The sequence below is a fragment of the Misgurnus anguillicaudatus genome, chromosome 8 (genome assembly GCF_027580225.2).
Source record: "Misgurnus anguillicaudatus chromosome 8, ASM2758022v2, whole genome shotgun sequence".
Lineage (NCBI taxonomy): Eukaryota > Metazoa > Chordata > Actinopteri > Cypriniformes > Cobitidae > Misgurnus > Misgurnus anguillicaudatus.
Window position 1 is genome coordinate 7,413,562 of NC_073344.2, and position 23,939 is coordinate 7,437,500.

Here is a 23,939-nt window from a genome sequence, read left to right on the forward strand (position 1 = left end):
TGAATAATTGTGTCAATGAAGAATTCACAAAAGAAACATTTACTACTATATTACAAAACCAATTGATGTCATTTTAGTTGCATATGGTTCTTGAAGAAGTCATTGTAGGATTTCATTCTGAATACAATTACAAATGTACACTAAATTCGCTAAAACCCTTAACAGCATTGGGGGGGTTGAATAATTTTGAACACAACTGTACAGTATAAAATAATGATTTAACTAATTTTATTACACAGCTTGTTTAAATGCTTGATTCTGATTGGCCAGTTTGTTATTCCCAGATAACAACCCCTCAAAACTAATAACGCATGGTAACACGGATGCTGTAAATTATTTTGATTTTAACACAAAAATTTACTATAAATGTGTAATTTAATAACATATATGACATTATATTTACAAATATATTGAGGTATATTGTACACTGAGTGTAGGTATACAACTGCAGTAATGGGATAAGATGGGCGCACAAATAGCGTTCGTGACATTTGAATGTCTTGTCTTATTTTTTAAAAACGGAAGTAAAAGGGTTTTCCTAGCAGAAGGTCTGCATTTGTTAAAAATATTTCAAATCAATCTATTTAATGTAAATGTACAGGCAGCTGGTTGTTATCGCAAAGAAAGCGCCTTCAGTACAAGACCTGATCACACTTTCAGGGCTTATTTCTGAGATAACAACCGTCTGCTTCTACGTTATCCCTTACATATGCTATACTGATTATAATAAATTGGTTTAAATATTAGAAATTAAACCATGGTACATTTTCAAGAAGAATAAATAATTTTTGCTTTTTACAGGTTAAATTACAGAGGTAACAATTATACTGATGTATCATCTGAGCTTACCGACTGTAGCGAGCTGTTTAAAGTGCAGACATGAGCTTGGCTGTCCCAGCAGATCCAGACGGTGGTACAGGAGTTTGCTGCTGGGGGCCGTGTTCAGATTTTTCAGTTGTTTCACTGGGATCTCAGGCTGAACATACACTATACACAAGATAAAGGACGTGTCCTGAACCTGCAAATCAGAGGTCAGTAGAAAGGAGATGAGAGGAATATACAAAATTAAAAAAAAAAGTTCTTTTATTTAGTATTTATATACAGTACTGTGCAAAAGTCCACCACCAGCTTTTCAAGTTTTAATGTCCATCCATATTAATTTTTCACTCTTTTTTAAGATACATACAGAAAATACAGGAAATATGTACACAAAATTAAGAACAAAACAATTTTCAGAATTTGTCAGTATTTAGTGTGACCTCTCTTGGCATGAAACACATCTTGAGCTTTTTTAAGGAGACTAAAGGCCTGAAGTCATTCGATTAGAATTAGAAATTAGGATTTAATTTCATTAAGGTCTAAGAGATCCTGCAGTTCCTGCTATTGCTCAAGTGGACGTGGAGTTTACCCCAAATACTTGAAACTTCAGCTTATACTTTTATATTGTTTTTAATACTACATACACATTTCCTGTATTTTCTGGTTGTGTTCTGATGAAGAGACTGAGAAATAATTATATATGATCACTATACAATTGCAAAGACAACAAATCTAAAGGTAGCATGGTGGCCTAAGACGTTTGCACAGTACTGTATTTCTATATAAATGCCCTCTTTGCATATAATATGAAAAACACAAAGTGGCTGCACTTTTAGTTGGGTTCAGTGTAGTTTTTATTTCAGATGAAAACGAAAAAATAAATAAATAAATATCCCATTATCGCACTCATACAGAAACACAGCACCATAAACGTCTGCCTAAACGCGTGTTTGTGCTACATCTCATACCAGTTTCCAGGCATAGCTGACGTTGTAGGCATCTCGACGGGGGTCACGCAGGCGATTCATGTGCCAGGACAGAGAGGAGTTGACGGGCACCGCAATGACCTGACTCCCCAGGGGCAAACTACCAACAAAACGACAACACGAGCAACCACGTCATGTAATTATAAATATCCAATATACTAAAAAGAGATGTTGGAATAAATGTAAAACTGTTCTGAATAAGACATAAATATCCCATAATCCCTCACCTAAGGATGTTTTGACGCACAACAGCAAACCCAGGGATGTTTTCATAGTGGATGATGTCTGTATGGAGAGGAGCCTCAGTCATCAGGTATGGACGGGTGAGTGATGGGTGCATGAGGGTGTAGCCTGCAACAAAAAGTCAAGAGTGAGTGACAGTAACTGCTGTACAGACACTTCAGGTCCCAACTACTGCCTATTATAAAAAATATACTAGGTTGTAGATCACATTCTAATGTCCAGGGGCTGAAACATTATTGTCAGCAACATATATTTGCTTGATTTTTTGCTTAGGGGTCACAACATCCTTTTTTTTTAAAGAAAACTCTTAAAATGTTTTTATCATGTGATTTAAACCTACTTTCACTACACAAAGCTTTAAAAATAATGTGGTCTCCATAGCACAGAGAGACGGGGTCATATAAAAGACACTGAGCGGCAGTTCCAGCACATCTCTATTGAACAGCTGGAGACAGCAGGTGCCACTTCATTATCGCTGCCATTAGCACAGACTGAATACTCTCAGGAATACATCACCCTGATTTTGTTACACATGTAATAAAACACTTTCAGCCCAATTTTTGGAGGCATAATTATGCATTCATAGAGGATAACCGATTTGTGAAGGCACTTCGGTACAGTTTGTAGGGGGAAATCATGGAAAAGCTCAAAAATGTGTTATTTACTATATTACCAAGACATAATCATGTTACAGCATGAAGAGGAAACAGCACATAAAAGCCAAATAAAGGTACTTCAAAGTAAGGGCCCAGCCGAGGCTCAAACCAAGGACCTGCTTGCTGTGAAGCAACTTTACTACCCACTGAGCGACTGTGCCACTCCCCTATATTAAGAAAAACTTGACGCTACTAACTATATACACCGATCAGCCACAACATTATGACCACCTGGCTAATATTGTGTACATCCCTGTTTTGCCACTAAAACTGCCCTGACTCGTCGAGTCATGGACTTCGCTAGACCTTTCTATCAGAACCAGCATTCATTTTTTCAGCAATTTCAGCTACAGTAGCTCGTCTGTTGGATCGGACCACACGGGCCAGCCTTCGCGTGCATCAATGAGCCTTGGCCGCCCATGACCCAGTCGCTGGTGCTTTTCCTTTCTTGGACCACTTTGTATAGGTACTGACCCCTGGACACCCCACAAGAGCTGCGGTTTTGAAGAAACAATTTGGCCCTTGTCAAAGTCGCTCAGATCCTTACCTTGCCTATTTTACCTGCTTCTAAGCGCATCAACTTTAAGGAAAAGTGTTTGACGTGTTCGAAAAATGGTCAGGGCTGTTTTGGTGGCAAAAGAGGGACCTATACAATATTAGGCAGGTGGTCATAATGTAATGGCTGATTGATACAAGTCCCACTTTGCTAATAGGGCAAAATACACTGACTTGAAGTTTTGCTGTGCCTGCTCTACAAAAATATCATGATGTCACCTATGGGGGCTCTGACAGGGCCAACATGTAAAAAAAGGATTTTTACCAAATAGACTGTTAAAGGAATAGTCTACTCATTTTCAATATTAAACTATGTTATTACCTTAACTAAGAAGAGTTGATACATCCCTCTATCATCTGTGTGCATGCAAGTAAGCCCTGGAGCGCTTTGCGACACTTCGATAGCATTTAGCTTAGCCCCATTCATTAAATGGTACCAATCAGAGACAAAGCTAGAAGTGACCAAACACATCAACGTTTTTCCTATTTAAGACGAGTACTTATATGAGCAAGTTTGGTGTTACAAAATAAAACGTAGCGCTTTTCTAAGCGGATTTAAAGAGGAACTATGTTTTGTGGCGTGGTAGCACTTTTGGGAGTACTTCGACTCGGCGCAGTAACACCCTCCCTCTCCCATTATGAGAGGGAGAAGGGGAGCGGACTTTTCAGGCGAGTCGAAGTATTTTGTACCACCAAACTTGCTCGTATAACTACTCGTCTTAAATAGGAAAAACGTTGATGTGTTTGGTCACTTCTGACTTTGTCTGTGGTTGGTGCCGTTGAATGAATGGGGCTAAGCTAAATGCTATCGAAGTGTCGCAGCGCGCTCCAGCGCTTACGTGCATGCACACAGATGATAGAGGGATGTATCAACAATTCTTAGTTAAGGTAATAACATAGTTTAATATTAAAAATGAGTAGACTATTCCTTTAAAGGTTAATGGGTGTCAGTCCAGTGTTTTAGAATGGAAAGGATTTGAAACCTCACCATCACAGGGAAACGTTTGCAAGTCAAACAGCAATTTCACATAGCATCACCTTCAGCCAATTGCAACAAACTCCAAAGGATAACTCCGATCATCTGCACATGTATCTCCATACCTTTATTGTCTATGAGGAAGGTATATGAAGCCAGGGAGTCCTGGTAGTAGGTGACATCCTCCAGTATGTATGCCAGATTCACATCAACTCCAACTACACCAAGCAACAGGTTCCCGAAGTAGCACGGCCGACTGACCGTCATGATGAAGCCTACAGAAAAATGAGAAAATTCAACAAATTAGTGAATTCATTAAACTGATAAACTGTGTTAAAGAAATGATTTGATTTTCTTGTTTCTCTAAAGCAGCGGTTCTCAAACTGGGGGCCGCGAGTTGGTGCCAGATGACCCCAGTTTGTGACATTTTATAAATTCTGTGTAATTAAACCTTAGAAAAATAAGGCTACTAACCAACAGCACTACATTGTATAATTTAATATGGTTTTGTTAAAGGGACACTACACTTTTTTTGAAAATAGGCTCATTTTCCAGTTCCTCTAGAGTTAAACATTTGATTTTTACCGTTTTGGAATCCATTCAGGCAATCTCCGGGTCTGGCGGTTCCACTTTTAGCATAGCTTAGCACAATCCATTAATTCCGATTAGACCGTTAGCATCACGCTCAAAAATATTTATCCTATTTAAAACTAGAATCTTCTGTAGTTACACTGTGTATTAAGACAGACGGAAAATTAATAGTTGCAATTTTCTAGGCAGATATGGCTAGGAACTATACTCTCATTCTGGCGTAATAATCAAGGACTTTGCTGCCGTAACATGGCTGCAGCAGGTGCAATGATATTACACAGTGCCTGAAAATTGTCCCCTGCTTTTGAAAGTACCCAAGAGGACTATTTTCAAGCACTGACAAAAACTGTAAAAATAAAATGTCTTACTCTAGGGGAGCTGGAAAATGAGTGTCTCTTTAAATTTCAGTTTGAAGTTTAATATTGTCTTAAGATATACATTTTCTTTGGGCGGGGGCACGAAGGGATGCACCATACACAAGGGGGACCGCAGGCCGAAAAAGCCGATGCAACGGTTATAGATTTATTATGGTCTGATGAATAACCACGATTGTACGATTGTTACGGATTCATTTATTTTTCAACATTATTGCATAAAATCTCATGAACACACTTTTGAACAAAATGAGTTTATATTGCTGCATGGAGACACACACACACACACACACACACACACACACACACACACACACGCAAACCAGATCCACAAACAACCAAGAGATGCATCGTGAACACATATTCTTTTGAATCGTACTCGCGGAGCTTTGTCATCCAGTGCGTCATACAGTGCGTCATGACACACGTGCCTCTGGTTCATGGATCTGGTTTGTGTGTGCGTAAAACAGAAACACGCGGTGTAGCGGAGGCTTTATGATTACTTAACTGTGACATTTTAAAGCGAGGTTAATAGTGAAACCGTGATATAAGAGACTACACAGTTTAAATTCGATATTCTTGCTCTTAGCAATAGGCTCATTTGACATGGCAAAACTAAATGTAAACAGAACAAGATAAAAAGTTACACTGGCTTCAATAAAACTGAATTTAATTCTGTATATTCATGAGCAACTGGTAGCCTCAAAGAAAATCAGACACTAATGGTTATTGGACAAAAGTGCTGTCTAGCACCTTTATAAGAGCAGACATTCGCAGTTGTGTTTTTTGGCTTTGCTTACAGTTAACCTTTACAAATTTAGTACCATGGAAACTGGCTGGTTTAATGCCTTGACCGCAATGGTGTCAGACAGAATGTTTACATGCCAGACTTGAGCTTCAGGCCAAGAGTAGGATCTCAGCTTACCGTCTCCCATCTGGTCTGAGTAAGGTAGGCTGAAGGAGGCCACGTCTATCATTCGGTTGGGCAGGTTGATGTAAAAGCGTCCCACTGTGGTCTCCAGGTTACTGAGCTGGTTCAGCACCATCATGCTGCCCTTCACGACCGGGAGCGCGGAACGATCCGGAACGCCGTATTTCACAGAGTTTTGCTCGGCCAGGTCTCGCAAGAAAGCCAACTCTTTAAGTCCAGTTACTCCTTCTGTGGGAAATAAAACAAAAAACCATGTGAGGAAAAAAAACTGTAAAGGTCAACAGAACTCCAGCTGTAACTTTAGCAAAAGATGTGAATTGATGGCACTAAATTATTTTTCACATTATTAAATGGACCAATCTAAAGACCCGGAGGTAGGGCAAGCTTGTGCTTAAAGGATTAGTCAATTTTCTAAAAAAAAAAAAAATCGAGATAATTTACTCACCACCATGTCATCCAAAATGTTGATGTCTTTCTTTGTTCAGTTGAGAATAAATAAAGTTTTTTGAGGAAAACATTCCAGGATTTTTCTCATTTTAATGGACTTTAATGGACCCCAAAGCTAACAGTTTTAATGCAGTTAAAAATTGCAGTTTCAAAGGACTCTAAACGACGCATAAGGGTCTTATCTAGCAAACCGATTGTTATTTTTGGCAAGAAAAAAAAATGCACTTTTAAACCACAACTTCTCGTGTTCCTCCGGCTGTGTGACGAGCCAGCACGACCTCACGTAATTGCGTAATGACATCGAAAGATCACGTGTTACATATATGAAACGCACATTTGCGGACCATTTTAAATAATTAACTGACACAAAGACAAAGAAAAAATTTGTATCATTCGACATACAACAACATCGGAACGGTCCTCTTTCTCCACACTGGTACACACTGGGGCCTAGTTTTGCATTCGTCATCCGTGACCTCTTGACGTGATCACGTATTTACGTGAGGTCGCGCTGGGTCGTCACAAAGCCGAAGGAAGACGAGAATTTGTGGTTTAAAAGTGCATATTTTTTCTTTTTCTTGCCAAAAATGACAATCGTTTCGCTAGATAAGACCCTTATTCCTCGTTTGAGATTGTTTAGAGTCCTTTGAAACAATTTTGAACTGCATTGGAACTGTTAAGTGTTGGGGTCCATTAAAGTCCATTAAAATGAGAGGGGTCCTGGAATGTTTTCCTTAGGAAGCGTGATTTCTTCTCGACTGAACGAAGAAAGACATCAAAGTTTTGAATGACATGGTGTGAGTAAATGATCTGGATTTTTTTTTTAAAAAATGGACTAATCCTTTAAAGTAGCAAGTTGGTGTGGCAACTGCTTAATTTGATGCTCCAAATGCCATCTCGAGACCCTTGTGACTCATTTCAGAACACTGCGTTTTTACATTACGTACATTTATGCATTTGGCAAACGTTTTTATCCAAAGCAACTTACAGTGGATTACAAAGTACACATTTTTATCGGTATATGTGTTCGCTGGGTTCGAACCATTAACTTACGCAATGCTCTACCACTAAGTTTTAAGATGCATACTGTGTGCACAGCCCCTAACCCTTAGGAAATATAAGTGATTCCATTGGTTAACAGATCGTGTGTGGGTGTCATTCAGAGCCTCACAATAACTAAGCAGAGTAGCGTTAGCCTCGTACACCCTTCCATGCTAATCAACCCAAATCATATCTCTGAGTCATCTAATGTAGAAAAAAACCCATCACTCTTTCATGTCACTGAGTGGCCTTTGATGTATTGTCCGATTTCTCTTTCTTTTATCCGATGAACCGCATTTTAATTTTTATGATGCCAAACTAATGAATGCTAATGGCAGGCTAATACATGCAGGGAAAGAAACATCTGAGGACAGCAATAATGGGGTTGGTTTCTTACGACAGACATATGCAAACATACACACACACAAAGATAAGAAGAGAGACGAAGGGGCGTAAACACATCGGAGCACGTTTCGATAAAGCACAAACATGCACACAGGTGTTCAAGATGAATGTTTATGCGGGCCACAAAACAAAAGCCAATAAAGAGGCTTATCTTCAGGCAACATCTCACCGTTCATAAGAGCGTAGGTGAGGATCATGACGGAGTTGTTGAGGTGGCGGTTCTCCTCTTTGACAATGCTCAGCGTCGATCTCTTTTCATGCTCGGACGAGTCTCGTGAGGTGATGCCCGACGACAGATAGATTATCACCATGTCTGTGTCTGTGAGGAGAAAGATAATAATATTGTTCAATCAAACTGTAAATAATCCCTGTCTATATGCCAACTTTCAACCAAGGAAATAAAATTGAGGGCCTGCTGTTACTCTCTGCCTTGAATGGTAATTTATATCACATTTTTGTGACAATATGAGCCAATAGTGGGGCATGTTGTCACAATTAAACTTGTTATTTAACATAATTTTTGCCAAATATAACAAATAGCAACCTATGCTATTACAATATTTATAACTTTATAATCACATGACAAATAATTCGCCAAGAATTCCCAAAAACTCAAACATGAAAAATACTAAGAGCACAAATATTGGTTAAAATCTACCTTTTTTAAATAAATAAGGTGACTTTAAAGGGAAACACCACCGTTTTTCAATATTTTACTAGGTTCTTACCTCAACTTAGACAAATTAATACATACTAATCTTTTTTCAATACGTGAACTTAATCTTTGTACAGTGCGTCGTGAATGTGTTAGCATTTAGCCTAGCCGCATTCACTCCTTAGGATCCAAACAGGGATGAATTTAGAAGCCACCAAACACTTTCATGTTTTCCCTATTTAAAGACTGTTATACGAGTAGTTACACAAGGAAGTATGTTGGCACAAAATAAAATGTGGCGATTTTTTAATTCGATAATAAATGAGAGCTATATTGTATGGCGGAAGAACACTTAGTTTGCAGCACTTCGACCTCGGGCGCAGTAATAGCTAGAGTACTGATGATGGAGAGGGGTGATGATCTTACTGCGCCCGAGGGATCTTTTAAATAGGGAAAACATGGAAGTGTTTGGTGGCTTCTAAATTCATCCCTGTTTGGATCCTAAGGAATGAATGGGGCTAGGCTAAATGCTAACACATTCACGAGGCGCTGTACAAAGATTAAGTGCACGCATTGAAAGAAAAATAAGGTATGTAAAAATTAATGTAAGTTGAGGTAAGAACAAAGTAAAATATTGAAAAACTGTGGTGTTTTCCTTTAAGGTATAGACAAGGGACCCCCCCAAACATTACTGTAATTTACATAAAACTTTGCAAATAAATCACACTTAAAAGGGTTGTCCCTTACTAGTCAGTTGCCTGGTGACGCTACTTGTGTTCCTCAACAACTGAAAGGCTTTTTGGAAGCCCAGTGCATGCTGGGTAGAGCTGTCAGAGGCTTTAAGGTTGTTAATGAAGGTGCTCATCTTCCTCTTCGTCTCACTGGTAGCAGGCGAGAGGAAGCTCTTGTAGCACTGATCCAGTGAGCAAGAGCGTACAGTATCTGCTACCGTCAACACAGAGATCTGACAAAGAGAAATTATACAACATCAATAAAGACAAACTGAATGGGTGGGCACTGTGTGAGGGCCATGTTATACTTTCTTACTTTATCATGTTCGTCGATGGAGTTAAGGATGATGAGGGCGGCGTCCCGGGCGATCTGGAGCTGAGTCTCAGTAACAGAAGCACCGTGGTCTATGATAACCACTATGTGTTTTGACTGCGGCCTTACTGCTGAAACATACACAGGCCTGCAAACACACAAACATGCAAAAAATCGGAAATGTTGCTTTTTTGTTACACATCACATCAATGTGTTCAAATAAATGTAATAAATCAATTTAATAAGCATGAAACTTATGCACAGTTTCATGACACAGAATTTTAAGCAGGCACAAAGCGAGTCGATTCAACTATTTATTTACAAAATGCAAAAGGCGGTTTTCCTGGACTCTTAAGGGCAAGGGGCCAAGCGCTATACTGGCGCAATTCCCACTCTCCTCACTACGTTGTTTGTGTAAGAAATCCTGCTCTCTATTGTGTTGCCTTTGGAACCGAATCTACTATTTCGACTCCAACATTCTGAGAAAGCTGCCCAGAATACAAGTGAACCATTTACAATGTAAGCCATATTCCCTAAATATCCTACTGTAATGTCTTACAAGTGGAGAAAGACCTGCGTGCAATCGCAGGAAGAGAGAAGCTATGGGAACAGCCGCAAAAATTAGCCCGTCTTTCAGCACCGGCACATTGTGCCCACAACACTGGGTGGCAGATTCCAGTGGCCTTTATTGTGGGCGACCCCGCATTCCGGTCAAGGGCATGGGGCTTATTGTAACCCCGTTAAACAGACCTAAAGGATTTCGAAGAATTCTCCCCACACAAGATGAAAAACATGAAGTTGCTTGTAGGGATGCACCGAATCCAGGATTCGGATTCGGATTCGGCCGAATACTGGGCTTTTTGACGGGGTTCGGGTTCGGCCGAATCCTAGATTTTTTTTCCACCGAACCGAACTCTAGGCTTGCGCTACGCTGGTCGACGTCACGCGGCCGTTGATTACACACATCGGGTGCTGACGTGGAGATGAGCTTTTTCTTTCGGTGAGCCTTAGGGGCTGGACACACCAAAACTTTTAAACACGGCTGAAAACGCCTTGAGGACGCCAAATGCCAGCTGTTTTTCAGCCGAGTGCTTGGTAGCTGTGACGCTTCAGCTGTGAGCCGGTTGGTTGCTGTGGTAATGTCCTGCTCCTCTACTGTAATTTGACAGCCGTGTGAAAACTGACATTGACGAGCGGAGCTTCTTACTCAAAGTTAAATATAGTTTTTAGCGCGGAGCTGCTTGCTTATTGGAAAAACGAGCGTGTCGCAACGCATCGTTTTTATTATGCATAGGCTTATGGTTATTGTCAAAATAGTTTTTCCAACTTGTCATCCTGGCATAATGTACAGTTAAAATTAAATAAAATGAAAAAATACATTGCTGTGGACGTTGTTTACTTTATTAATTATTTTACTGTGTTAATGGAATAAGATGCGAGTAGGATTCGGTATTCGGTTTCGGATTCGGCCGAATCTTAAACGGTGGATTCGGGATTCGGCCGAACCTAAAAAATCTGGATTCGGTGCATCCCTAGTTGCTTGTTGTGACAGACGGAAGGGTGGTCAGCTTTCTCATTTTTTGAGCATTTAGGCAAGTAAAGTAATTAGTTGCATGGATGGACCTTTAGTTTTTTAAAAGCAAAATACTGCTACAATTTCTTGTAGCCTAGTACTAATATAAGTTTTATCCTGAAAACAAGTCCAGACAGAACGAACAGCATCCATGATCAGTGCATTGTGAGACTAAAGGGGGTCACACACCGGACGCGCAGCTCAGGAGGTATCGTAAACCGGAAGTGCACATTAAATCGCGCACACCAAAAACTTTTAAATGCGACTGAAAGCGCCTGTAGGACACCGATTGCCAGCTGTTTTTTTAGCTGAGTGCCAGCTTTCTTTAGCCGAAGCTGTGATACTTGAGCTGTGAGCCGGTTGGTTGTTGTGATACTTGTCCCACACCTCCTCCACTGTGATTGGACAGCCGTGTGAGAACTGACATTGACAAGTGGAGCTTTTCAATCAAAAATGAATCTCTTTCGACTCTCGCCGCTTAGCGCAGAGTGCGAAAAAAAACGCTGAGCACCGGTTTTCAGCGCGGAAAAAACGCTAGCTGCTGGCTTATTTGAAAAACGCAGAGCTTCCATTGGAAACAATTGAAAACATGCGCCTGCCGCGGGGTAAAAGCTTTGGTGTACACGCCCCTTAAGCGCGGAAAAAACACTGAGCGCCGGCTTTCAGTGAGGAAAAAACGCCAGCTGCTGGCTTTTTTGAAAAGCGCCGCGCTTCTATTGGAAACAATTGAAAACATACGTCAGCCGCTGGCATAAAAGCTTTGGTGTGCACGCTACCTAAAAACACTGTTCTGATGTGTGTGTGAAAGCATCGTGTACCTGCTTCTGTGCTCATATGTGGCTTTGCAATGAAACTTGTGAGCAGGAAACACAGTAAAAATGCCCTCCTCTGAGCTGAAGTACTGCCACTTGATCCCTGGATTGGACTTGAGGTTGTCTGCCAACACTAAAGTATACAAAAAAACAAGAATATAGAGTTAGGTTAGAAACATTAATCTCTCTGTCACCTTCTAATCTTATAAAACACAATATTTCTGACATGGAAAATGTGCAAAAATGTACATAGGGGAGTGAGTAACCCTCATTCCCTGACCTCAAGAGGATTTCTAGCAACAGACGATAAAGAAAAAATTTGGCTGTCGCCCCCTATTGGCTGTAGATGTTAATGTTTTCCTTTGGTTCATATTAGTCAGTATGAATTAATTTTGACATATAAGTCGCACCTGACTATAAGTTGCAGGACCAACCAAACTATGAAAAAAGTGCGAATAGTCCAGAAAATACAGTAATATACCATGCAATGTGGATGTCTTTATATTTTCTTGAAGTGAAAGCTCACGAAAAAACGAAAACTGTAATAATTTAGTTAACCTCGGGTTGTTCCAAACCTGTAAAATCATCTTTCCATGTACTGTAACACAAAAAAGAGGTTTACACTTTGACAATGTTCTTCTAGATACAATGAAAGTGGGTGGTGAACCAAGAATGTGAAGCTCCAAAAACATTTTTCTTTTGATAATGTGTTGACAGATTCTGGAAACCTTTGACTGTATGGCAAAAATATCATAACAGTTTAAAATAACATGAGGCTGAGTATATTATGGTTTAAAGGGCACCTCCATTTTTCCCATTTACAATATTAAACATAGGTCTCAGGTGTCCCTAGAATGTGTCTGTGAAGTTTAAAGTTTAAAGCCATTTCATTTGGGTTGGAGCATAAAAGCGCTGTTTTCATGTGTGTACCTTTAAATGCTACTGCTCCTAACTCCCTAAGCAACAGACAGTGAGCCCTTAAAAATAGTTAAAACAATTTTATATATATATATATATATATATATATATATATATATATATATATATATATATATATATATACATATACATATATACACACACACATATATATATACAACAGTTCTTTCTGGTTCGTGCAATATTCTACTGATAACGGCACAGTAACCGCTTCACCTTTCGTATCATTCCGCCACCTAGTGAATGGAGGTCCTCTAAACAGGCTCATCTCTGAATGCCCACACACGGACACACACAAACACACTGTTTTGAATCCGTGTGTCTCATTAGTTCACTAGCTCGTAAATCAGTGTGTGAATCCCAAGTTATTATTCCGTCAAAGATCAGCGCTCTTGGATGTTACGTTGAAGTTATGTCTTGTCACATCGTGTAGACGATTAACACTTGGAAAGAGGAATGTAAACTATTTTTTTCTGGAGCAATATCTCTTCCCAGAACGCGAAAACACCGTGGAACTGCAGGTAAGCACAGCAGCTTTTAAATGTGGACATTGATCATTTACTTTATCGTGACGTGACTATTAAAACATGTTATGAGATATCGCCACTGATATATTTATAAGCAGCATGCAAAAACATCTCTCTGACACTTATAAAAAAAACGTTTTATATAGTACTGACAAGAACAAAGCTTAATAATAATAATCGAGTGCTCGTATCGTGTTAAGAATAAATGGGAAAGCAATAGTAACGTTATACAAGTATAGTTTTATTAACTTTTACCTCGCGCCAAAACAATAACAACACAAAAAACACTAAATATGAATAAAAAACAAGTAATAGTTTGATCATGACACCAAATACTGCTGATTTGATCTCATTTTGATGATCATAAACAAACAAGGCCAACATGAGAGCCAGGGAATCCCTGTCAGAGATGTAGCCCAGAGAGGGGGGTGGTCAGCGGGGCGAGAGAACACTGACATCCGCTCATGCTTTGGTTCTCATTCGTACCGAATCTCACTAAGCAAACGTTCAAACAGGCGCTATCTTTACTAATCGACTGCAGATTTAAATATAATACATATACATTCTCGACTGAACTAATCTTAAAACTACACTTTGTGACCAAGAAACGGTAATATAAAGAAATGGCTTTTCCGTCCATTGAGTTGTTATGAGATTCAAAGCAGCCGAAAGTGTTACCTGTCATTCTGGCCGCACTCAAATCCGTGGCGGAAGAAGTAGTTCTCAAACAAAGAGGCTTTTAAAATAACTCCGTTGTTGTTTTCTAGTTTTCGTTTTTCCAACGTGTGCCGTCGAACTGTTGTATAAAAGCAATATCGCTCTCGGAGTCGTGTGATATAGCTCTATATCATCACGGCTGTTCCAACGTGTGCCGTCGAACTGTTGTATAAAAGCAATATCGCTCTCGGAGTCGTGTGTGTGTGTGTGTGTGTGTGTGTGTGCAATGGCTGTCTATTGCCTTTATTTTATTGTTTGTTGTGTAGTGTCCAGTCTCAATATTTTCATGTGCATGCACTGTTGTATGCGTAATGTTGTTGACCGCGGACCCCCCTGGTGACGAAAATTACAGCATGCAGATGGCGCGCGTACGCGGATGGCCCGAGTATACTTTCAACTTAAAGGGACACTTCACCCATTTGCATTAAGCTTTGTAAAGTTAGAACCCCAGTCATGTTTTTGAATGGTCGTGCATCATTCCCTCAGTTTCCCCTGAGACAGGAGAAATACAGATTTCAGTGTTGCACTTCCTTCTTTCAATGATGTAAAAATCATCATTTTGCATCATTGAAAGAAGGAAGTCCAATATCTTTGTTGAGGGAGTGAGACTATAAACACCCCTTCTCTTGGTCAAATAGGCACCAAATTCGAAATGTATGTTACATTTCGACTGCAAATATGACGCACTTTCAATAAAGATTAATGTTTCTACGGGTGAAATGCTCCTTTAAGGCAGCTGACTTATTGCCTCGCTGGTTCTTGGCAGGTATTTTTTTTCCGAACTTGACCATGCTTAACCAATCACATTCCCTATACACGCACACACACAAAATTGTGGGACAAGATGATAAAGATATCTAAGGAGACAGGAAGTAAACCAAACATTGGATTCGGATGTGCCTTGATGCCTTCGAGTGCTTATCTGAAAGCAGCATTTTAAAGATTTCGGACGCAGTGCCTGTCTAACAAGACTGCTTTGGTTTAATGGGGATTAAATCAGGAGTGTGTGAATTTTTTTATTTTTTATTATAGGGTTGTTGTGTTCAAATTTGGACCTTGTAAAAGTGCATTTTTTTCATAGCATGTGCCCTTAAATTGAAATTTTAGATGACCTGTCCTTAAGTTCCTTAAAGGCAGGATGCATGATTTTTGAAAAACACTTTGGAAAAGCGAGTCAGGCCGACTAACAAAAACACTTGTAGCCAATCAGCAGTAATGGGCGTGTCTACTAACCGACACCAAAAAAAGGTCCAGATTCTATTGGGGTAGGGGCGTGTTTGTTTAGTTGATTTCAAATGCCAACATTGACTTTCAGAGATCATGCACCCCGCCTTTAAGCAGGCACCAACAGGGTTTGTTTCAGTTGAAAAGGACCCAGCTGTGCGATAGCCTAAGCCTAGATTGATACAGACAGGCTGATCCTTTCCAAACACCCAAGAAACCGAGTCATCGCCACTCTGCAGCCATCAATTTAAGTGTTTATTTATTTTAAAGGAGCTGCCAAAAGAGGAACAAAAGTGGGAAGGAAAAAAGGCAAAAGAAGCATTAGAAGAGAGAGAGAGAGAGACTCAGGAGGGACCAATAAAATAAAGTAGAAATTATTACAGGGGTCAGATGTAGAACAGTGATCCCACCTGAGCCAAGGGTTATTTCACCCCAACCCATAGCCGTGGCTTAGTTTAAAGGATTACAGTTGACGCTTGAAATGGGTGAGAGACTCACATGATGGCTGAAGTTTGCGTGCCTACAAATTCCCTGAGTGCATATGTCAGGTTATATGCGTTTCAAAATGTATTTAAGCCAAGATTACTTGAATCTTTTAACAACCAATACCATGTAAAGAGGATGAATGTGAGCTTAGACATCTGACAGAGGTAAATAGCTTAAAATAAATGACCTGTGCTATCCTTTCCCAGTCAATGTGCGGAGACACAGTGAAGTCATTCAAAAGCATAATTTCTGAATAGAAAAATACTGAGATGCTATTTGTATTGTGAGCTCAACCAACAGCATATGTTTTGGGCGAGGCGGTTCAGTTTGCTTGAAAGGTGTTTTCATTTTTCAAAAAATCCATTTGGCGCTGCTAGTGACACAGAAATGACACACTTCCCCTTCTTGGTTGTTTTTGTGGAACAAGCAGGCAATGCTCAAATACACTGCATTGCCAAAAATATGAAACACTAGAGATTTGTGTGTTTCCAAAGTTTGAGGTGGGTCCCTATTTTTTTAGCATTATACAGTCCCTGTGCATACATAAAGTAATGATTTACTGAGTCTGTCGAGGAAGAACCTCACAAAGTCCAGACTTGAACGTCACCAAACACCTTCGGGATGAATTGGAATGGCGACTGTGAGACAGACCTGACAGCCCAACATTATTGCCAAACCTCACTGATACATGTTTCTGAATCTCTATGGTCAATATTTTAACACCTAATGAAAAGCCTTTAGAAGAGTAAAAGCTGTTCAGACGGAATAACTTGTGACGTTTTATACGAGAGATGGTTTGTATGCTAACGTCAAGTCCGCGGAGACACGGAACAGCCATTCCGAATTCAGATCAATCTAAACATAGTTAATCAAGTGACTGTAAAGACCTGCAGAGGAAGAGAAATGGACGCTGAGCACGAACAGCCGCCCCGACCTCACATTAGTGCGATACCGCCATCAATCTGCACCCGAAGTATAAACAGGAACTTTGAATCATGTTGACGGCTGTAAAATCATACACATATGCCGCCCCGGAGTGCTTAATCCAACATCCAGTGTTTAGAGTAGCTGAGAACCACAGTCGTGAGGTGAGAGCCCTTCATTTCCTCTAAACTTATAACCCTTTAAATCTTCACTTACAACAGTGCTGTCACTTTCCTTGGGAAACTCCAATAAGCTTTGAATTTTAAAGAAGCATGTGGCTGACTTTATTTAAAAGAAAACGCCACAGTTTTTCAATATTTTACTATGTTCTTACCTCACCTTAGGCAACTTTTTCTTTCAATGCATTCCCTTCATCTTTGCACAGCGTGTTGTGAATGCGTTAGCATTTAGCCTAGCCCCATTCATTCCTTAGGATCCAAACAGGGATGAATTAAGAAGCCACCAAACATTTCCATGTTTTTTCTATTTGAAGACTGTTACATGAGTAGTCACACGAGTAAATATGGTGGCACAAAATAAAACGTAACATCATTTCTCCTGTGAACTCCCCTCTCTCGCTTAAACTTCAGTCAATATTACTGCGCCCGAGGTTGAAGTGCTCTTCCACCATACAATATAGTTCTCGTTTTTATCTGCTTAAAAAATCGCCACGTTTTATTTTGTGCCACCATACTTACTCGTGTAACTACTCATGTAACAGTCTTAAAATAGGGAAAACATGAAAGTTAATTCATCCCTGTTTGGATCCTAAGGAATGAATGGGGCTAGGCTAAATGCTAACACATTCACGACGCACTGTGCAAAGATTAAGTACACGCATTGAAAAAGATAGGTATGTATTAATTCGTCTAAATTGAGGTAAGAAGATAGTAAAATATAAAAAAAAGGGTAGTGTTTTCCTTTAAACTCTCATACAGCCAGTGGGGATTGTTATGTATTTCCTGGTTTGGCTGTAAATAGAGGAACGTAAAACTGTAAAATTGTGAATTATAGACACTGATAAAGTGAGCGTTTTTTCTGGACATTGCTGTAATGTAAACCTAACCCAAAATAGTATGTAAACCTAACCCAAAATAGTATGTAAAGAATTAGTGCACTACAGTCTAAAAAAAAAGTAACCAAAATGGTGCCTGGGTGACGTTTACTATAGTTTCTAGTGGAGTCAAAGCTTAATTCGGTGGATATGAACGAAAACACTAAAGCTTACATGCAAAACGCAACAGCAAATAACAAGGGGGTCTGTGGGGGTCATGTCACAATTATATTATATAAAAAATATGTCCCAATACTATTGGACTGTCTTTCTGCATGCAAGTTTGTAAGTACTGTATTTTCCAGACTATAGTTTGGCGGGTCCTGGAACTTATAGTCAGGCGTGACTTATACGTCAAAATTATTTCATATGAACGAAGAGAAACCATTACTGTCTACAGCCGCGAGAGTTCCCTCTATGCGTCTCCTGTATTTATGTAATTCAATGGATTCAGTGGTGCGGAATGACTTCGGGACCTTTTTGAACTTGATTTGGCTTGTCGTGTTAATTTGGCCTATTTAGCCTCCCAGTTGTGTTCAGTATGCTATTGTGTATCGTGTAAATGACTGTTTATCTTACTTTAACATGTACGACACCTATTCAGCCTGCTGTTTTGTGCTATTGTTTAGTTGAATAACTTGCCTTTCCAGATTAAATGTCTGTTCTTTGGCTTGGATTTTGTGAAATCATTTTCTAAATAAATGCAACGTATAGTCCACTGCGATTTATATATGTTTTTTCCTATTCAAAACGCAATTTTGACTGATGCGACTTATAGTCTGGAAAATACGGTAGGTGATTTGGGATGCTGCCTTATACATTATACTAACCAGGCCATACGTAAGCGACACATCTGTAAATCTCTAAAGAGGCTTTGTCCTAAGCAGCCACAACCACTAAGGAGCAAGATTATTACAATCATTTGGTTTTTATTTCTGCACAACAGTGCTGGTTAGCCCCACCCGCAATCAAATCCTAAGCCCTTTTCACACAGATATTACGGAAAAAACACGGAAAATGAATCCGTGATGTGTGGGATCGTTAGATTTTTGGTTCATTCACATTGCCAATGATTTTGCAGAATTTGTGCGTGCATTCACACACATACCGTAATCCCGTAAAGACACGTGACATCCTGCAATTGGTAGTTTTTTTCTCCACAGCACCTGAAGTTTGCTTATTATCCGTTACAGTATTTCTCTTTTCAGAAACCATGTGCGTGCATTTGTGTTTATGATCAGATTATAAAGTAGCTCGCTGTGTGAATGATATCAGCTTCAGAATAGATATTTGATGAGCTCCCTGATCTCTGCTTCGTTCCAGTTTCTCATCGTGATTGTTAATGTGCATTTAAAGCAGCGATGACGCGCGTTCATTTTGGTTTATTATAAGCTCATATGAACGCGTGACGCGTCAGTATTCAATGCCAAATGAAAGGAAAACCGTAACATGAACTCCCAATGACTACCATACAAAAATAAGCATGTGCATGAAGATGAATTGGTTTAATCTGTTGGAGTGAGGGCGAATGTGTGTGGGGCCTGAAAGAGAGTCAGATGAGGTCTGAGCCAAAATGTCTGGAAAAATGACAAAAAAGCCACAACATTGTACACTTTACAATGAAATTTAATTTAATTTAGGTCAAGGGTGGGTTTTTTTAACGGCATCTAGGAGGTGAGATTGATCCAACCGACCTCAATTAAAGGAAAACACAACCATTTTTTTATATTTTACTATGTTCTTACCCCAAATTAGACGACTTAACCCATTTGCACGCAGCATCAGGCGCAAATGGGTTAATACATACCTATCTTTATTCAATGTGTGCACTTAATCTTTTTACAGCGAGTCGTGAATGTGTTAGCATTTAGCCTAGCCCCATTCATTACTTAGGATCCAAACAGGAATTAATTTACAAGCCACCAAACACTTCCATGTTTTCCCCATTTAAAGACCGTTACATGAGTAGTTACAAAAGTAAGTGTGGTGGCACAAAACAAAACGTAAAATAAAAATGAGAACTATATTGTATGGCGGAAGAGCATACACATCGACCTCAGGCGCAGTAATATTGAGGGAAGTTTGAGCGAGAGGGGAGTAGTCAGGAGTGATGATGTTACCGCACGCCGAAGTGAAGTGCTGCAAACTAAGTGCTCTTCTGCCATACAATATAGTTCTTATTTTTTATCCGCTTAAAAAAAGCGTTAAGTTTCCTTTAAAAAATGCAAAGAGAAGCTACGGTAGCTGCCACAGGACAAACATGTCGTTGTCTAAGACAAAGTAGGGAGGAAACGCCCTCTGTAGAACAGTTTGTCTGTTAAGAGCTACTGAAGAAACATGATGGTGACTTACATGTATCCTCATACTTATCAAATAGAGAACAATGTGTAAAAATGAAAGGGGTTAAGTCCTGTAATTTGCATTATACAATGGGTGTACCCCAAGGATCAGTACTTGGTCCCTTACTATTTAGTCTGTATATTAATGATCTCCCGCAACAGTGTGAAGGCATACAAGTACAAATGTATGCTGATGACACCGTTATTTTTACACATGCGAAAACAGTAGAATTAGCAGCTGAGAAGTTAAAAGTTGCTATTGAAAGGATTACACAAGGGCTGGAACAGTCATGTCTTAGTTTAAACATCAGTAAAACAAAAGGAATTTTTTTCTCAAAAACAAATGTTAAATCTCCCGATGTTGACATATCTATCAATGGTGAAAAGATAGAAATAGTAAATGAGTTCAATTATCTTGGTATTATACTGGACTCAATTATGAAAGGAAAAATGAACCAATTATGTAATCACTGAGACTGTTGTAGTTAAACTGATTGATTAATTTATTTATGGCTCTGACAGTATGTGTGTATGTATTTATTATATGTGAACATAGGTATTGTTTGTGTAATGTTATGTTAGAGTTGACCTGCCTGGGGGACTACGGATGAAAATTAGCCCTCGGCTAAATCCGGTACAATATATGAAATAAAAATTTTATGTTAAAAATTGTGCATGGTCCCATTATAAATAAATAAATGAATGTATGGGGACCCGTGGTGTATGTAGATAATAACGGCTCATTCTAAAGTAATAAAAACAATACAGTTCATTATGTATGGTCTTTATACACAACTGATAATATAGTTATTTATATTATATTGCAAGAGATCCTTTTAAAAGTCCCACATTGCACCTTTAATTAAACTAAATCACTTAATAAAAGGCTCCAGATTCTACAAACGTAATGTCTTGTTTTAGATCTGTTCTTATAATGACTGCGATATGAAAAGGGAATGTTGATACTGGCTCTGATTAAAATAGCAAAACAAAACAAGCATACATCCTGATTGGTGAGTTACCGCAGATAAAAAGGGGTAAAAGAGCAGTGGTCACTAAAAAGAGGGAAAAGAAAACAGATGAAAGGAGAGAAAATAAAGTAATTCCACATGCAAACGATCAAGGTCAGCCATTTGACAGCCTTGTTCATCTGTCTCGCTTATAAAACTAATAAAAAACTCTTAAAGATTTGACGTCAGAAAAGCAATATTTTTACCCTGCAAATGGTTTCCATGGCAGCGACTGGCTAAGTGAAAATTGCCTTTAGGTTTTTTTAAAGCTTTGCATGTGTGAGTGTACCATACACACCAGAGTTGAGGTCTCGTCCTGGGTTGAAAGCTCGGCTAGTGACGGTAGGGGACAGGCGATCACAGCTGATGGTCTTTGAGACATTGGCATTAAAATGGCCATCAAATCTGAAATTAGAGAGAAGACAAAACATCAATACAATTTATTTTAGTTGGGGATAAGTGGCACAGAAAAATAAAAAAATAAAAAACAAACTCAAACTTCCAAAACTTTAAATGCCGTATTTCTCTTTAAGAGTCTCTTAAAGGTTTCAGTCACGAAGTAAAGTTAAGCTGATGTATTTCTCCTGCTGTAACCGCCGAATAACTACTTTAACAGTTGTGAGAATATATATATAAAACCCCCTGAGGAAGACTGCATTAATATCTATTTCTACCAGCTGCACAGCTCCTCTACTGAAGATGAAAGAGGAAGATGGAGGAATGGGGTCTAAGGGGAGATGAGTTGAAATCCTTATTATTTCACTCACATCCTCAAACAGCCATAAAGAGAGAAACACATATAAATACATAATATTTACACATACACACATATTCAGCCTTGGCGCAAACTTTTGAGAATCGCATCGGGATTACTTGCTTTTCATGTCACTCATGCAAATGAAAACAATCCTCTCTTTTCTGATAGAACCGGAAATGTCAATAAGCTCTTTGCTGACTGGCTTGGGCGACAATGCGTCATGCTAATTTCACACTAATTTTAGTTTAATTTTTTCAAATTGCGCAGAAAACGCAAATGAGGCAAGTATAGCACAATTTCGTCACCCAATTCACCTAAAAAAGCATTCGCAATAGGCACTCTAGGGCAGCCATACGTTATGTTAAAGAGCACATATGGTCCGATTCACCATTTTACATTTCCTTTGGTTGTGTAAGTGTGTATAAGTAAATGTTAATAAGATGCAAAAGGTGCAAACCCCAAAGTAAACAATGACGCGATTTATCGTCTCCAATGTAAATCTGTTTTCTTGGACTACAACAAACAAACGTATTAAGTGGCGGAAGTCTCCGCGTTCAGCGCAAGCCTTCTGTCAAACATATAACATAATTCAGCCCGCAGAAAGATTTGTATTTACTTAGTTGTATATTCGTTTGATTATTGATGTAAACGTTTACGGGGCCATTTACGTGTCGTGTCTAAAAGCGTATGTTAATTGCGTGTTTTGTTCTTTCAAAAGTGCGTTAGAGGTTGCGCGTCTTTAGTTGCTACGCAATGATGAGACGCGCTTTCTGTGACAGCGAGAATAAGGAATACGTAATCAGATTTTTCATCTGCACCTCACGTCAATCATAATCACAATCACAATGCGATCAGTTAATCTGGTCGGGACAGAGAAGAGCTGTAACCCGGGTTTACTCAGTTGTTACTCAGCTGCGGAGGGGTTTGTGAGTTTAAGTCACAGTTTACATTGGCGACACAAGCAAAGATTAGGAGAAACGTGCAAAAGATAAAAGATTGCTATGTATGCAACTCACTCATCTTAAAATGAGTTTATAATAAGTATATCATCATGTTGCTTGCTATGCAGTTACACATAGAGCAGTAATATTATTTTTATACAGAGATGGTACATAACCAATTCAATGCTGTGACTTAAAAAAATCCAAAATAAATCAAAACAGAAACATTTTTTGGTGGCAAAAATGTAGGCTAAAAGTTCATAAATGTATTCAGGAATTGAATTTGTTAGTTTAGTGCACGGTTTTAGTAGAAAGAGTTTAAGAGAAGGTTATAAGAAGATTTAAAAGTTTATAAAATAATGTAAAAAAGTATGTTATTTAATGGAGAACTTTGTGGAGCAGTATTTTATTTATTATTCTATTATATATATATATATATATATATATATATATATATATATATATATATATATATATATATATATATATATATATATATATATATATACAGGGAGTGCAGAATTATTAGGCAAGTTGTATTTTTGAGGATTACTTTTGTTATTGTACAACTACAGTGCTCTTTGTCAATTCAAAATGTTAACAAACCCTCAAACATGATCATTTAAGTAGTAAAAGTGAAATTTTGGCTTTCTTAAGAGAATATTTCTATGTACATCATTATTAGGCAACTATTAGTGTGCAGAATTATTAGGCAACTAAATGAAAAACAAAGATTTTACCATCTCACTTGTTTTTTTTTCAACTGTTAAAGTGAGAATAATAAACAAACTCTACATTTACAAAAAAAATTAATAAAACAATAAAAAATAAAAAAATATATAGACTCAGTGACCAATATAGCCACCCTTCTTTTCAATAACAGTCACAAGCCTTCCATTCACGGATTCAGTCA

General features: G+C 38.8%; 1 protein-coding gene across 1 annotated transcript in view; it reads right to left on the reverse strand.

The window, feature by feature from the left end:
• Positions 1 to 23,939, reverse strand: part of cachd1 (cache domain containing 1) — a 102,635-nt gene that overhangs the window by 23,910 nt on the left and 54,786 nt on the right. Inside the window, exons 4-13 of the mRNA XM_055213275.2 lie at positions 21,627 to 21,733; positions 12,115 to 12,241; positions 9,727 to 9,871; positions 9,427 to 9,643; positions 8,194 to 8,343; positions 6,126 to 6,359; positions 4,361 to 4,510; positions 2,033 to 2,156; positions 1,788 to 1,905; positions 850 to 1,018 (exon numbers count right to left, since the gene is read on the reverse strand). Of these exons, the coding sequence (XP_055069250.1) occupies positions 850 to 1,018; positions 1,788 to 1,905; positions 2,033 to 2,156; positions 4,361 to 4,510; positions 6,126 to 6,359; positions 8,194 to 8,343; positions 9,427 to 9,643; positions 9,727 to 9,871; positions 12,115 to 12,241; positions 21,627 to 21,733 (1,541 nt within the window). The remainder of the gene's footprint in view (positions 1 to 849; positions 1,019 to 1,787; positions 1,906 to 2,032; positions 2,157 to 4,360; positions 4,511 to 6,125; positions 6,360 to 8,193; positions 8,344 to 9,426; positions 9,644 to 9,726; positions 9,872 to 12,114; positions 12,242 to 21,626; positions 21,734 to 23,939) is intronic.